General features: G+C 42.9%; 2 protein-coding genes across 5 annotated transcripts in view; both read left to right on the top strand.

Moving 5' to 3' along the window:
• The window catches only part of ACLY (ATP citrate lyase), a 45,723-nt gene extending 37,524 nt beyond the window's left edge, over positions 1–8,199 (top strand). For all 4 annotated transcript variants that reach the window (XM_067541319.1, XM_067541318.1, XM_067541320.1 and 1 more), the window contains 10 exons: positions 309–419; positions 954–1,081; positions 1,318–1,411; positions 2,138–2,292; positions 3,734–3,884; positions 4,657–4,800; positions 5,282–5,395; positions 5,910–5,992; positions 6,252–6,328; positions 7,218–8,199. In XM_067541319.1, the coding sequence (XP_067397420.1) occupies positions 309–419; positions 954–1,081; positions 1,318–1,411; positions 2,138–2,292; positions 3,734–3,884; positions 4,657–4,800; positions 5,282–5,395; positions 5,910–5,992; positions 6,252–6,328; positions 7,218–7,312 (1,152 nt within the window). In that variant the 3' untranslated portion in view covers positions 7,313–8,199. The remainder of the gene's footprint in view (positions 1–308; positions 420–953; positions 1,082–1,317; positions 1,412–2,137; positions 2,293–3,733; positions 3,885–4,656; positions 4,801–5,281; positions 5,396–5,909; positions 5,993–6,251; positions 6,329–7,217) is intronic.
• A 1,723-nt stretch (positions 8,200–9,922) lies between these two features.
• KLHL11 (kelch like family member 11) lies at positions 9,923–16,563 on the top strand. Its single transcript, XM_067541310.1, has 2 exons — positions 9,923–10,434; positions 11,034–16,563. The coding sequence occupies exons 1-2, from the start codon at positions 9,941–9,943 to the stop codon at positions 12,613–12,615; spliced, it is 2,076 nt and encodes a 691-aa protein (XP_067397411.1). The 5' UTR covers positions 9,923–9,940; the 3' UTR covers positions 12,616–16,563.
• The last annotated feature ends 47 nt before the right edge of the window (positions 16,564–16,610 follow it).

The following is a 16,610-nucleotide window of genomic DNA, read 5'->3' as shown; positions in this document are numbered from 1 at the left end:
GGCTCGATCTTTTCATGTTCCTTTTATTTTATTTTTTTAAATTTTTTTTTAAATACTGCTTCACAGAAGTGGGAACATCCAGACCAGAACAGGCCCACAGAGTCCTTTGCATAAAAAACTATTTTTAGAGATTATGGGTGGCTTGATTTTTGTTTTACAAGCCTGTAGCCCTCTGTGTATGAGATGTGGCCAAAAAAAAAAAAAAAAGGGGGGAATAATTTAGAAATATTGCCCTGATTTTAGAAATTGACTTCTACAGAAGTGCATAGCTTGAACCCAGTCAAGCTACTCTTTGTTTCTCTTTGCAGATTGGAGGCACAGAAGAGTACAAGATCTGCAGGGGTATTAAAGAGGGCCGCATCACTAAGCCTGTTGTCTGCTGGTGCATTGGTACCTGTGCCACCATGTTCTCTTCAGAGGTAGATGTGGAAGTTAACAAATCCTAAATTATAATAGCATTCTATATTTCTGCAATACATTTCTTCCAGAAAGATCCCAAAGGATTCTACACACACAGGGATTACTGTGAATGTTCTGAGTTGGAATGTGGCAGCTGTTTAATGGCACATAAAAATGCTGCACATCAGTTTAGGAAAGGGAAGAGAGGAAGATAGGGCTTCCCTGTAAAACTGCCTGAAGGAGCAGGGATGTAGAGGAAAATAATGTAATTAGCCACACTAATCACATATAGTTTCCAGATAAGATAATGCTTTTGTGCCTTGTAGCATTAACCAGTGATGGTCAGGGTTCCCTGTACCAGTTTTTTGAAGTAATGAAGCTGAATAAGAAGTTGATATATGGCCATGTGCATTACCATTTCTTCATCTCCAATCCAAGTTGGTTTTCTTCCTCAATCTAATGGTTTCTAATTCTATATCTGACTCTGTTCTCTGTGTCACTTTATCAGCAATTGGGTGACCAGATCTCTTGGTGCCTTCTCTCATCATTAATAGGTGCAGTTTGGCCATGCGGGGGCTTGTGCCAACCAGGCATCTGAAACTGCTGTTGCAAAGAACCAGGCCCTGAAAGAAGCTGGTGTGTTCGTTCCCCAGAGTTTTGATGAGCTTGGAGATGTAATTCAGTAAGTGGTACGAACAGGGCATCCTGAACACAGTGGTGTTTGCAGGGGATAGGAAACCACTGGGAAACTGGCTCTGAACTGGCAGAGGAGATGTGATAACCTTGCTTTATAAAACCACTTCTATTCATACTGGATCTTTCAATATATATCCGAATTTTGGACCAGAACTGCTTGACTTGAGTCCCCTTAGAGAAGTGAAAGTGAGCTGGTGTCTCTCTTGTTCCCCTTCTGTCTAGGTCTGTGTATGAAGATCTTGTTTCCAAAGGAGTGATAGAACCGGCCCAGGAAGTGCCTCCCCCCACTGTACCAATGGATTATTCTTGGGCAAGGGTAAGTTGTGTATCTTGCCCATCCAGTTACTTGAGAACCAGCTGGAATGTTTGCTGGGATTTCAAATTGTTTGGAAGATTTTAAATGATAAAACTATTATCTGAGGGAAGGCAGTGGAAGGTACATTTCTTATGCTATCTGATGCTGTCCATAGATTTATTCAGTGATTCCTAGGTGAAACAGAGGCACAAAAGCCTCTCTGACCTATATTGCTGGAATTATCCATTAGGGTCTGAGACTCCTCTACAAAAGGTACTGCATGGTGCCAGGCTAGTCATCCCACATTTTGCCAGCAATGGCTTTTTCACCAGACAATCTGGTTACAAATGTTTCATTCCCAACAGCGGGTATGCTGGGACCAGGATTCTCATGATTTAAGCAGGGCAACATCATTCCAACAAAATGTAATGTGATGGAACAGTATCTTGGTGCTGGGATAATGCAGAGATCTTAAAGCATAGGCTGCATAATAATACATGGAGTGCTGGGTATTGGGCGGGCATAGCTTCTGTACCAAGTAGCAGATGAAGCAAAAAGATGTAGGCAAATCATTGTTAGGCTACCCTGTACTGGACTAGAGAAGTTATTCCTCTTGGCTTAATTCAAGTACTGGAGTTGGGTAAAAAGCAATCAATGTCATCATTTGTGAGGGGAGAGTTGGGGGTGTGAGGTGTCCCTTACTTCTAAGACAGATTGTTTCTTTCATCTTTCGGTCACAACCTTCAGGAGCTGGGTCTGATCCGGAAGCCAGCTTCTTTCATGACCAGCATCTGTGATGAGAGGGGCCAGGAGCTGATCTATGCTGGGATGCCTATCACTGAGGTCTTCAAAGAGGAGATGGGAATTGGCGGGGTCCTGGGCCTGCTCTGGTTTCAGAGGCGGTGAGGCTGCTTTTTGTATGCTCCTGACTCCTTATGGCTTCAAATTCAGCTTGTGTTTAATAGGTATTAAACACAGATGTAATTCCAGTATTTCCCTATGAACAAGGAGTGATTATTGTAGAGGAAACACCCTCCTAATATCTGTTCCCTCTGAAACCATATCTGAGTTTGAAGACCACATGTACTACTTTGACTTTGGGGAGGGGGGAATTCCACAAACGGGGTGGAGCACTGAAGAAATCCCTCTGTTTTAGTTCTGTTACTCCACTCTTGATCCTGTTTTTATGGCCACCATCCTTCAGCACAGAGACTGAACAGAGCTGTCTTCTGTGCCTATAAACTTCCTTACCAACTTGCAAGGAACATTCTGAGTGGCAAAAGTAATCCCTTTCTTGCCTGATCCCCAGCTGTGTGGGGGACACACTTCCTGCACAGGTGACCAAGAAACTAGAAACAGGACTAGAACTCAGTTTCCCACATAACTATGTTGAGTGAAACCACTAGGCCACCAGGTCAGCCAGCTAAATGTGCCTCCTGAATGATCCTAGATTTTAGGTGATTTGGTGTTGCCAGGAATCTGGCTGTGAATTGGAAATAATCTTCAGTTAAAATATAGAATATGCAAATTTGGGGCAAGATTTTCAAAGGGGAAGCAATAGGTGGGCTCACAAAAGTGGACAAGTGCCCATAGATACCTGAATTTGTTCATGAATATTTGTGGGCACACCTGTTGTAATCTCCTCTGAAAATCACGTCCTTGCTTTCCAGTGCAGGAGACATTGCATTCAGTAATTCCGCCAAACACCATCCACTACCAAATAGCCATGAGAAAATATTCTTACACGGAATTCCTCTTTTGTTTCAACACACCCAAGAAAACTCCAGCTATGCATCCCAGCTGAACACTAAGTTAATGCCAGTGAGCATGAGTGGATTTCCAAGGTGGCATCCATTGGCCTGTAAGGTTGGCCTCTGTGGCACAGAGGTATTAAATGCATTTAGCTTTCAGCTGTAGAGACCTGGGTTCAAATCTTGGCTTTAGCCCAGAGAGCAAATTCTACAATGAAACAGCTATTCCTGGGGGTGGGAAAAATTGCAGAGTCTGTTTCCTTCCCTGCATTTAAATCACAGACCAAATGGTCAGAGCACTGCAGTTTATAAACTATCCAGGAAATATACCACTGTACAAAGAATTCAGTGCACTAAGCAGAAGTATAAACCAGCTTTTTTCTAGCACTCTGAGAATTCAGGGAGACTTTCTGGGTTCTGAGACCCAACATTAGGTATGATCCTGCATCTCCTTTCTTGATTTACCCTTGTTTTAGTGTGAGGTGGGAGAGCCTTATTGTCTAGTATGAAATAGAGGTGCATGGTCTGTCCATGTTGATTTCTTCCTATTAAGTTATTTCACCCCTCTCTCTCTCCCCCTCCCCCACCCCAGGTTACCAAAGTATGCCTGTCACTTCATTGAGATGTGTTTGATGGTAACAGCAGATCACGGACCTGCCGTATCAGGAGCCCACAACACCATTGTCTGTGCAAGAGCTGGGAAAGACCTGGTCTCTAGTCTCACCTCAGGCCTTCTCACTATTGTAAGCATTTAACATCGGAGACATTCAGTCTTCCTCCTTACTATACAATCTGATCCTTACTTCCGCTCCTTAGCAATAGTGACCTGGCAGCAAGTCAGAATTTGGCGTGACTCCCATGCCATAGACTAGCCTGAGCTTTGCTTACTCTCTCATCAGTTGTCCTCCCCTAATTACTCTGTCATTGATTAAAACATTGGCTTTATGCTAAATCCAGTATTAATGAGTAGTAGTTGGGGAAATAACTTGATCCAGTTTAATTAATGTAACAGCTACTGGAAAATATTTGTGTGAATTGGACCCTTTCATCTCTAGGTTACTGGTTTAAATTCAACCCCAAGAGAGAGAGTAGTGACCAAACGTTGTTCTCCCTTTGACAGCTGTTTGGTGTCCCTTATGGGAAATGTGTTTGGGTCTAGACATTTGTACACTACAAAACAAATCTACATCACAAAAAACACAGTCACAATTAGTGCTAACTGGCCCCTTTTTATTGGGAGTCTCAGAAGTGACCAAGTATTAAATGGGCCTTTTAATCTTATTTGCCCTTTTGTCCTTAGAGGTGTGTCCTATCCCTAGTTGTGGTTTACAGTTGGCCAACAAATCTCAACTGGTTCTTTATCTTGGACTCCAGCATAGTCTAATCCTGCTTTCACAATGCCCCTGTTGTAAGTGTGTAGGGTGCTATGGGAGAAGGGATCTGGTTCTTGCATCTGTTGTAATATGCAGCCGTAGAAGTCTTTGCTGGAGTTCAATTTGTGTATGTTGGGCACAGGGAGACCGATTTGGTGGTGCATTGGATGCAGCAGCTAAGATGTTCAGTAAGGCCTTCGACAGTGGTATTATCCCTATGGAGTTTGTCAACAAGATGAAGAAAGAAGGGAAACTGATCATGGGCATTGGACACAGGGTCAAATCAGTAAGTAACCTACCTTGTTTTAATAGGGTAGGGCTTTCTTCTTTGGAAGAGGAAAGCTAATAGGAAAAAAAAGCAAGGGAAATGAAGGAAGGATGGCAACTTTTAAAAGAGATTTCTGGTCTAATCCTTCAGACAAATCACTGACATGCTTATGTTAGGTGGTATTTGGATAATCAGGTGATACATCAGCAATTGAGAGCAGTTCAACATTATTTAAGCAGTTACTTTAAGACAGCCCTTAACATTTTTCATCTCTTACAGTTCAGTATTTGGTCTCCATTCACAGGCCTTACAACTTAAAAAAATAAGTAGATAATTTCTAAATTGAGTACATACATTTTTTTAAAGCTATAAGGTTAAATTTAATGATCTTGGCCTCAAACAAAGGGCTTATTTAGTTGATGGGTACAGAAGAATGTGCACTCTTATTTGCAGCAACAGCCAGACACGCATGTAATATAATGTGTTCTTAAACTTGCAGATAAATAACCCAGACATGAGAGTTCAAATTCTCAAGGACTACGTGAAGCAGCACTTTCCTGCTACTCCGCTGCTGGACTATGCACTTGAAGTAGAAAAAATTACAACTTCCAAGGTTAAATGCCCCACTGCATTTTTATTCTCTATAACTTGAAGAAAAAATCTTTCTGGGTTGTTGCAGGAGTTTCGTTTGTGTTTTAATTGGAGAGGGAGTCATGTATTGGTGCTGTGTGTCTCTGGCTTTTATTAGCACCAGCTTGGAGCCAGGCACATTTAAAGCATGTGCTGTGGGTGAACTTTCTACGCTGAGAGGCCAAACTGCCAGCCAACGATAGCCCAGAGAGTAGCTTATGACTGCTCCTCCTCATTTAATCAGGAGATGTAGTCTGCAGAGATGCCAGCTCCCAGCAGAAGTCCACCTTGAACCAAGTAGAACCCTGTGCAGATGATGGAGGGCCTCATCATTCAAATTGACTGTGGCTCTCAAGCAGATTGTAACAGAGGTTTAGTTTTAGCAGTTTGGGGGTACCTTATTGGATATAGCCTCTAACGCACATTAAGACCCTTTGAGATGAAAGTTGCCAGATGAATGCGAGTTACTAACAGTTAACATTTTCCACTTTCTTCAGAAACCAAATCTTATCCTGAATGTGGATGGCTTTATTGGCATTGCCTTTGTTGATGTGCTCAGGAACTGTGGCTCTTTCACCCGGTAAACTTTGACATATCTTCTCTAGCTGTTGTATGAAGTTGGACAAGGGTACAATCCTGGTGCCATTGCCATCCAATGGTGCCAGGATTTCATCTGACATTTGCAAGGCAAGGCACCTTGCAGTAGCGTGGGCTCTTTGCAGGGAGATATTTTCCAGGAGAATTGGGCCTTGAATTTTCATCAGGGGTGGTTCAGAGCTGCTCTGGGCATCGTTGTACCAAGTACCTTGTTACTAAGAACTATTTGTTTTTTGTTGCAGGGAAGAAGCAGATGAATATATTGACATCGGAGCCCTCAATGGCATCTTTGTACTTGGCAGGAGTATGGGGTTCATTGGTAAGTTTCACATGCACCTAGAAGCCTGATTGTTGTGATGTTCCCCATCACCACCACCAAAAGACAGCTCAGACCCATGAACATTTTACTCCTTCATTTTTCACACCAGTTCTGACTGCATGTGGTGCATCAGCCATACTTTCAGCCCAGGAGAACATGCTGGGATCCTCTGTGCTGGATTTTTTTAAACTACTGGAGGGGTAACTGTTGAACAATGGTAAAGATTCTCACCCATCCCTCTGGTGCGGAGTGAATGATCTTTGAGCACTCCACTACCCTGAGAAACTGGAACCAACAATATTGGTGGTATGGTACCAGCACCATCACTGTTTGTATAGTTGCTACAGAGAACAAAAACAAAGCGTCTGTACTTATGCCAAATGACAAGAAGTGACCTTATTTTCTATTCAGTGATGGGGCATATCGTGGCTACTTCGACCTATCACTCACAAGGCAGGCTATGGGATGGCTATAATTCTAGTAAATAAAATGAGCTTTTTTATGACTTCTGTGTGGGAGGTTTTTTATTTTGTTGGGGGTTTTTTTTGCTCTATTTGAGGTTTCTGTGTTACTCAGAAGCAAGCACTGAGCTCTTGCCACCTAATAATCACCATTTCAGCTTCAGCTTCCCTAAAGCTAAGTACTGTGCTTGGATTAACACTCTTCCCACCCACCCTCCCACCCCCCAAAAAAAAGTATGGTAGCTTTTTTGATGAGCAACAATAACACTTGTCATGCCCTAAACTAGAAGTAACTGAAACTCGTGCTTCAGAGGGTATAAGATGATCATTTGCAGGGCCAGGAAGGGATCTAACAAGTTTCAAGGCAAAATCAGTCTGGGAGGAATGGAAACTTTGATTGCTACATGTAAAAGACATTTTCATTTTAGGACACTACCTGGATCAGAAGAGGCTGAAGCAAGGTCTGTACCGTCACCCATGGGATGACATCTCTTATGTTCTACCAGAGCACATGACTATGTGATAGCCAGTAGCATTGCTTCAAAACAGAGAAGCAAGTTGCCTGCATGGAAGACAGTTACACATGGGACTTTAAATGTAAAGGCCATACGTGTATAGAGATCAAGAACTACTGTGCAAAGCAGCTGTTCTATAAGCATAGAAACTGATAAATAAAACCAAAATGTGTGATATTCCATATGCCACCTGCTGTATTTCATACTTGGAAGCAGCTGAACTTTGTCTCTTCTCCCCATCCTCTTTTAATTTTTCTACTCATTTTATTTTGTGTGTTTTCTGACAAGATTTTAAGATTGGGTTGTTTGGGAGGTATTGGTTTGCTCATGGGCACGGCTGCTTTTGTCTTAAAGAACTAGACATATTAACCTGAAAATAAGTTGTAACCTTCATGACAAAGGAGTGACCAAAACCTGAAAAATATTGTTCCCCATCAGCTATGAGTTGAGGTTCTTTTGTAGGTTGTTTTTCAGTTTGCTTGCTCTGTGTTCACCTCCAGAGTCCAATAATATCCTATGTAGTGGGACCACTGCTGATATAGCCAATGCCATTCAAACTCTGGTGTAGTAATTTAAAATGTAAAGTTGTAACATATACTCTAGGTAAAACTGTGAAACTACCTGTATTCCATTCTCTGTATTTATGCAGCCAACTCGTCATTTACCACCACGTTACTTACAGAAAAATATGGCCCACTGCATTATCTTTATATGCAAGCTGCATATTCTCTGGGCCTCTAATTATAGTCTCTATGGTAATGTCGGCATCCTATTTGTCTCCGTATTATTGTAACCTAACTTAAATAAATAATAGAGTAATAATTTTAGCTGGATTTTGTATTTTGTCAGTGTTGGCACCTTGAGACTTGTTTGTACTGAATCTTATTTTATCGAGGGAACTACCCACTGCTTTAGTATTCTAACCTGTATTCTACAGATCTAGAATTTCTACTTTTTTTTTCCCCCTCTTTGGGTTTTCCTTCTGAAGATGAGGCCCTCAGTGTCTCCAACTGGACACCTCAAATCAGTAGCTACTTCTGAAAGTTTGGGCCTTAATGTGAAGCAAATGGGCAAAATCACAGCAGTTTTTTGTCATGTGTATGAGTTAAGCTACTGAGGGGATGGGAGCAATATAAGTACCTGGATTCAACTTGGCAGAAATGGGCAAGGTGTTACAGCATGAGTTAAGATCTGAGGGGAAAGAGGTCAACATACCTTCCGCAGCTTGCTTAATTAATGGACTTAATATGCATAGATGATCCAGTAACACTGCATCAAAGTTGGGGTGCTGTATCATTCTGCATTAATAATCATAATGTCCAAAGTCACTTAAGAGTAAGATGAGCTGTGGTTGATTGAATCATGGTAACAAAAGTAAACTCCCACCTAGCCTGCATTATAAATTAAGTACCTCCCTAAAACAGGAAAATTAGTGAGTTCCCTATGCCATCCTAGTAAAGCCCCTATGCTGCAAAATTCCCCGAGGAGGAAAGACACTGAAATTAGGAGAATATGGTTCAAAACTTTCTCCTCGGGCTTGATGGGACCAAACTGCATAAGATTATGGGTAAATGTGTATGTGAGCTTTGATAGGTGGGTATTAGAAATAGGGCAAGTGCTGTCCACACAACTGGCTTCCCCAGCCTCTGGAGAGAGACACTGTGTAAGACAGGTTCTCAAACAGAGACCTATCAAACCACGCTTGTGCGTGATGTACTTGTATTCCCTCAGAGCTCACGTAATGGATGCTGACTACACCAACCCTGGAGTGCCGCCTGCGCCTCACAAGTGGGGGAGGGTTCAGGTGCAAGAAAAGTGATGTGGCTCCGGGATGAGAAGGGGACCCCAGCCAGCCCCAGGATCTCTGCTCACCTTGCCCCAGAGGCTCAGCATCCACCAACCTGCCCCCCTCAACCTCACTGCCTCATGCACCCCTCAACCTCACTGCCTCATGCACCCAGCAGGGAGGATCCTGGTGAGCAGAGCCGGGCCCCCAGGGTGACTTTTTCTCAGCTACACCAGCCCCACGGGCCTGACCTTGGTACAGCCGGGGAACCCCACAGCCACGGCCGAGGCACGGCCCTGCTGCCACGGGGGGAGGGCTAGAGGGCAAACCCTTGGGGTGGGGACAAGGGCTAGGCAGGATGTTCAGCGGGAGGGACCCGCTGGCTCAGAAATGGGGGCAGAGGGTCTCTGCTGGGACAGGGACCTCTGGCTGCCCTCGGCGAAAGGGAGCTGGAGGAAGGCCCCCTTGTTTCTTCGTGGCCTCTCTGACCAAGGGGCCTGCCCCTTCCTCTCACCTCTGAGACGAAGCCACCTGCCTCCATGCCAGTCAGCGCCCTTTTACAGAGAGGGAAACTGAGGCACGAGGCTCGGCGCGCGCGCACACCCCCGTCGGTTGATGCGCTCTCCCTGAGGAGAAATTCGAGAGGGGGCGGGGCTGGAGCCGAGCCCGCCTCTTTCCCGCCTAGCGCGCCTCAGCCCGCGAAGCTGCGCGCGCACGTTCAGTGACGTATTACCCCTCCCCCCCCAGTGTGCGCGGGCGGGGCTGCGAGGGTTCACTTCCGGCCGCGCCCAGCGCCGCGCGCGGGGACGGGACGGGAGCCGTTGGTTGGCTGGCGGCGGCGGCGTGCAAGATGGCGGCGGCCGCGGCCTCCCCTCAGCAGCAGCCGCCGCCCGCTCCCGCGGCGGAAGGCGCGGGAGAGGCGGGCCCGGATGGCGGCGGGCCCGGCCCGGACGGGGTTGGGGGTGGCGGGGAAGCGGAGGCGGAGGAGTTCGCGTGCCCGGCGCACTGCAGCGAGCTGTCCTGGCGGCAGAACGAGCAGCGCCGCCACGGCCTCTTCTGCGACATCACCTTGGCCTTCGGGGGCGGCGGCCGGCCCGGCTCCCCGGGGCCCCTCCGCGAGTTCCGCGCCCACCGCTCCGTGCTGGCCGCCGCCACCGAGTACTTCACGCCGCTGCTGTCGGGCGGCTTCGCCGAGTCGCGCTCCGGGCGGGTGGAGCTGCGAAAGTGGAGCTCGGAGGGGGGCCCCGAGCCCGACACGGTGGAGGCGGTGATCGGCTTCATGTACACGGGCAGCATCCGCGTCAGCCCGGGCAACGTGCACGAGGTGCTGGAGATGGCCGACAGGTGAGGCGAGGCGGGCGGGGGCTGAGGTGGGGGACAGGCGAAGGGCGGCGGAGAGGCTGCCCAAGGTTATCTGCCCCCCTCACCCAGGCAAAACGTCAGTGTGTCCCCTCCCCCCATGACCTAGTGTAGATTTGGCCCCACTGTCTTTCGGGGGGTGTGGGGGCCCTGGAGTTATGAGCCACCGTGGGAGGGCATGTAGCTCCAACCTCAGTCTGCCATCATGGGGGGGACTTGGGAGCTCCATCCCGCTGCTCTCATCCCACCTCTACCCCCCATTCAGCCCCATTTTGTCATAAATAGTTATTTTTAGTAAAAGTCAGGAAGAGGTCACAGCTTCTGTGAATTTTTGTTGCTTGTGACCTTTCCCTGACTTTTATTAAAAATAACCGTGACAAAATCTTAACCTTAAAGAAGGCTAAAGGGAGCTGTTAAAAGGTGTATAAAGAACAATTATGTAATGATGACTTCATAAAGTACATCAGTTGTGTTGTATAAAGTACTGTTGTGCAGTATAAACACTTTAGTCAAAAAGATATATGACAGGACTTAACCTCCCTCCCCTCTATTAATGATGTAACTCATCTTTGTTTGCTCTTCAGGTTTTTGTTGAGCCGGTTAAAGGAATTCTGTGGAGAGTTTCTGAAGAAAAAACTGAATCTCTCCAACTGTGTAGCTATCCATAGCTTAGCTCATATGTATTCCTTGAACCAGCTTGCCCTGAAAGCTGCAGACATGATAAGAAGGAACTTCTGCAAAGTTATCCAAGATGAAGAGTTCTATACATTACCCTTTCATCTCATCAGAGACTGGCTTTCAGACTTGGAAATCACAGTGGACTCTGAAGAAGTTCTTTTTGAGACCGTCTTAAAGTGGGTTCAGAGAAATGCTGACGAAAGAGAGAGGTACTTTGAAGAACTTTTTAAACTGCTCAGACTGTCTCAGATGAAACCTACTTACCTTACCCGGCATGTCAAATCTGAAAGGCTGGTATCTAGTAATGAAACCTGTGTTCAATTAGTGTCTGAAGCTGTGGAAAGTCATGCCCTGAGGGCTGAGAACTTGCAGTCTGGTAATTTACAACATTCTGCTTATCCTGTAGCATTGCTGCCTCGCTATGGGCAAAACATGGATGTCATCATGGTGATCGGTGGTGTGTCAGAGGGGGGAGATTATTTAAGTGAATGTGTGGGGTATTTCATTGATGAAGATAGGTGGGTAAACTTACCGCACATACATAATCACCTTGATGGACATGCTGTTGCTGTTACAGAATCATACGTTTATGTGGCTGGCTCCATGGAACCTGGCTTTGCCAAGACTGTAGAAAGGTACAATCCAAACAGAAATATCTGGGAGCAAGTCTCTAACCTGATCACCAGAAAGCATTCTTTTGGTCTCACTGAAGTCAAGGGAAACTTGTACAGTATTGGTGGACATGGTAACTTTAGTCCTGGCTTTAAAGATGTAACCGTTTACAATCCCGAGCAAGACAAATGGAACAATCTGGAGTCAGCCCCAAAGATCCTTCGTGATGTAAAAGCAGTCACCATAGAAGATAGATTTGTTTACATTGCTGCTCGAACCCCAGTTGACAGTGATAGTGAAGATGGTTTAAGGGCAGTCATTACCAGATATGACACAGAGACAAGGCAGTGGCAAGACATCGAGTCTCTGCCACTTATTGATAACTATTGCTCTTTCCAGATGTCTGTTGCTGACACAAACTTTTATCACACAGCATCATGCTGTCCCAAGTGTTACCCCATAGATAATGAAGAGGCTAAGAGAAAGATCTCTGGCAGACTGCCAGAGGAGATTCTTGAAAGTTTACCTCCAGAAGTTCTTAGCATTGAAGGGGCAGCCATTTGCTATTATAAAGATGATGTTTTCATCATTGGCGGGTGGAAGAACAGTGATGACATAGATAAGCAATACAGAAAAGAGGCCTATCGTTACTGTGCTGAGAGAAAGCGATGGATGCTTCTCCCTCCCATGCCACAGCCTCGCTGTAGAGCAACAGCCTGCCATGTGAGAATCCCCTTCAGATGCTTGCATGGTACACAAAGATACCCTATGCCGCAAAATTTGATGTGGCAAAAGGATAGAATACGGCAGATGCAGGAAATACACCGGCATTCTTTAAGCTTGCGGAGAATGCCCCGCTCACAGATTGAGTGCTAACTCATGGAAGATCATTCTTCTAATAAACCTGGTTTAAGAAACATAGTGCTATCTATTTTATAAGGCTCAGTACATTACCATCATATATTAGGATGTGGATAACTGAACTGGATGCTGGTTTGATGCTTAACACTAATATCTGTACTTAAATATTGAGGATAGTTACTAAACCACTAAAATCCCTCTCTATTATGTATCATTGAGAAGAGCAGAGAGTAGGCCAAGAAAACTAAATTCCTATTAAGGGGATGTGATGAAATGCCTGACACTTCAAGAATTCAGAATCTGTTAATTCTCTTGTCAAACCCTCATTTTCAAGGTTTTTTATGGATTTAGTCTGTCAACGGTTCCTTCAATTTTTAAAAAACCAAACTCCAGCTTAGCACATTATTTAACAATTACATTTAGATGTGTACTTAAAACACCAATTTTATTTGCATTTATATATTGATATTCCTGTAGCTTCTCTTCTCCTGAGAAGCTGAGATTCACATACAGTTGGCATCTGTGCACTTAGTTCTCCAAAACTGTAGGCACATGCAGTAGTTAGGAATACCTGCATATGAAAATAATAAGCACAACCTTTCTTTATAAAAATACTTCAAGATGTTTCTGTATGTATTAAATATTTAGTATCTGTAAATTGTAGAAATGCTAGAGTTTACTTAAATGATTGGTAAAATATCAGAGACGTACTAAAATGAGACTTGAGACAACTCTTGGGATGATTTTACTCTCTGGATATGCTTCATGTTTCTGGGTCTCTTTTTTGTCAGGTTGATTAGAAACTTATGCAAACAATCAACCTGATTAAATGAGTGAAAACAGTAAAAATGTTAACATTCAAAAAATAACTGTCCACTTCTAAAATATCTGAGGAAATTTGGGATTACTAAAAGCAAAATTATTTCATAGTGGGATATTAAAGACTGAGCTACTTGAAGATTTTTTCCAAACATGGCATACATTTAATTCTGGTAAGAGTTTGATAAGAAAAGTGAACCTGTATCCAGCCTGCTGTTGACAATCAGTACTTTTTTGCCTTCAATATATTTTCTCTATACATTTAGAGTAGCAATACCACACTGTTGTTTACCAAATTATCACTTTGTGTTTCTGTTGAAATGAAGCAATCAGTTCTTGAAATCTAATTGCTGATGAGATGCTTCTAGTGATTTTAAGCCTTCATGGTCTTTGAATGTTTGAATTTTCCATTTATTCTATTTCTAGCATTTATGGCTGATTGAGGTGAAACTAAGCTATTTAATTTTTTGAAGTTCTGAGATTGTTTTACAAACTAGAGCCCATGTTGGCTCTAAATTATTTAACACAAGATTCTCTAAGGGAAATATCCAAAACATTGTGCCAGGGAAGTATCATTGCCCAGAAGTAACTATCCACCTGACCACACACACACACACACACACACCCCTTCTTCTCATCTCTGAAGAGCTCCAGAAAGTTTCTCAATTATTTCTTAGGAAGGACAATGGAATTCACATCTCCTCTTCTTCCTTAGCCTTCCCCTTATTTAATGGTTTTGGTTTTTTGCACTGTAGGCCTAACTCAGGATCTTAGGGAAAGGAGAGGAGGAATAATGAGGGATCCCAAATGTCTACACCGTCAAACATTGTTGAAAAAGGTGCTTACTGTCTCTTTCTCATTTTATGGTATTGATAGTGTCTTAAATGTGGGCAGCTAATTTTGGAAAGCTCTTCTAAACAGTTTACTCTTTTAAAAAGTTGTTTAACTTTCTGATTGACACTTCTCATTTTCCAATTCAGCAGGCAGCCTAGGTCATGTCTGAAATATTGGGTAAGTCTTTGCATGGTGTGTTCAGGTTTTTCTGACTTGCATATGACCCTTAATATTTCCTCTTGAAATTCACTTGACGTTTTTTATGTCATTAACTTGCCTTGCTATAGTATTCAAACTAATCCAGACTTGTAAGTATTATCATGAAAATTTAACAGCTGAGATACAATCTAATCACCTGCTATTACCATGATGTTGGATTTAACATCGTTGTCTAATTTCCCTGCAAGAGCAAGTGGGCAAGTTGAAATGTGCAAGGCAGGCCTAACCTGTTTAAGAGTGGAAATCAGATAGCTTATTTAAGTTCAAGGCTGACATCCAGAAGTTGTTGGCTCTGAAAGACCCTGCATGGACACATTTGGTAAGGTGCTAATGTGTAGTTTATCAACAGCACAGATAGAGCGTGGTAAGATATCGTGATTGTTATATTTTAATTGGAATCTAAGTGAAATCTTTGGGTTGCATATCACCACAGATCAACCTAGGCCAGCGGATGCGCAAGCAAACCTCTCATAATCTTGTTTGTTGGTTATAACCAAAATTAATAACTGCATTTACTTTGAAATAACTTTTGGCTTTTGTACATCTTCTGAGATCTTAAGATTCTTAAATGAAAATGTAAAAATAATTTCATGCCAGGATGGTCTAACTTATGAATGCCAGCCATGGTTTACTGTGTGATGCACTTTATCTCACTCCCAGTGTATTCAATTTGCATGTTGAGCGATGGGTATTATGGAGCATAGTCAATTTCAGGAAACTCTTCATTTTTAATAGGCTTTTTTACCTAGAGTTTATGTGGACTATTTGCATCTTCACACAGTTGTTTTTAAATAAAAAGCCTAACTGCTCTTTGTACACAAAGTAGATGTTATAAGATGTGGAAAACTTCAATGTGTGTTGACTGTGGATATAGCTCAGTCCACTAACCTGTCAGCCATTTAACAAGTTCCTTATGGTCCTTGATTAGTGTAGTTTGGTGGTACATGTAAAACACTCCTTTAGTAAAAGTCTGGGCACTCAACTATATTTACAGTGGGGCAGTTAAACTAACAAGAATCTTACTCCTGTGTCCAATAAGCATAACTAAACTGACTCCTGTCTTTGTCTTACGTGAAGAAAAAAAATCAGATAGAATATTCGGACTACTGTCCCATTTAAGACAATCATACCTTTTTGGCTGTACTAAACGTACCATGAAATGCATGTTTCATGTCCTATCTTTCTGTTCAAAGTATTGGTGAAGTAGGATAAACCTCTGAAGCAGCTAGACTGGCAATGTAATCATTTCTTTGTGCCATATGTACATAGTATTTTATAACAATCTGAATAGTCTGTTAGTAAGTAACTGTTTTCTATGTATTTTTAAAACTTCTCTTGCACAAAGTTAGTAAGACACCACTCCAAACAAATAGAATATATGCCATTTTTTTAAATGCACTGAGTATTCTGAAACAAACTTCTCTGCTATTGCTTATTAATGTTATTCCCAGATTATTTTTCCATTACAGTAAACAGTAAAATGACAACAGGACTATTGGATCAATGTATATTTAAGAGAATACATTGTTTGCTTTCTAGAGGCAGACTGCATTGCTCAGATTAACAAAGTTTAAGAGCCTTTTAACCTGAAATTACAACAGTATACTGTAGTGTTAGACTTGTTTGTAAAGGACCCAGTTAAAATAAGTGCATTTGTATGGCTTAGCTTTATTTTCAGACACTTCTCTAATTATACTAGAATATAAAAACCTTTAGTGTAACCAGTTTACGTGGAAGACTCCTAATACAAGCACTCTCGAGGATATAATCCTATAAATAACATGAATGTTAAATGTAGAAATAACTAGATGTTTGAAGACCATTAATAGTCATAGATATTCCTCATGGGTCCACATGACCTATAAGGCAGCTGTTCCCTTCTGTCACTTCTAGTGCAGGCTTCTGCAATTGCTTGGACAAGTACCCTTCATACTGGGAAGAATTATATTGCTTCCTGTAAGGTAAAGTAATGTTTGTGTAGGGCTGTTTGAAACAAAGAATATTATAATATTTAAGTTGTTGAAACTAAACATTGTACTAATGTTTTGTTGTAATAAAACTGATTTAAATAAACTGTTTATTTCTCTATTATTGTGGTGTTCCATGTGCTCTTTTGCTAGATATGCTGTTTAGCATTA

Source organism: Emydura macquarii, unplaced genomic scaffold (assembly GCF_026122565.2).
Source record: "Emydura macquarii macquarii isolate MOO-44397 ecotype Brisbane River unplaced genomic scaffold, CSIRO-AGI_Emac_v2 contig_629, whole genome shotgun sequence".
NCBI classification, from domain to species: domain Eukaryota; kingdom Metazoa; phylum Chordata; order Testudines; family Chelidae; genus Emydura; species Emydura macquarii.
Note: the sequence above shows the minus strand (reverse complement) of the source record. Positions and strands in the feature narration are given on the sequence as shown.

What these genes read in the sequence shown, in the direction of transcription:
- KLHL11 (XM_067541310.1), top strand. Translation starts at nt 9,941, where the DNA reads ATGGCGGCGGCCGCGGCCTCCCCTCAGCAGCAGCCGCCGCCCGCTCCC. An exon ending in GTGCTGGAGATGGCCGACAG is followed by an intron (nt 10,435 to 11,033) that starts GTGAGGCGAGGC and finishes TTTGCTCTTCAG; the next exon opens with GTTTTTGTTGAGCCGGTTAA.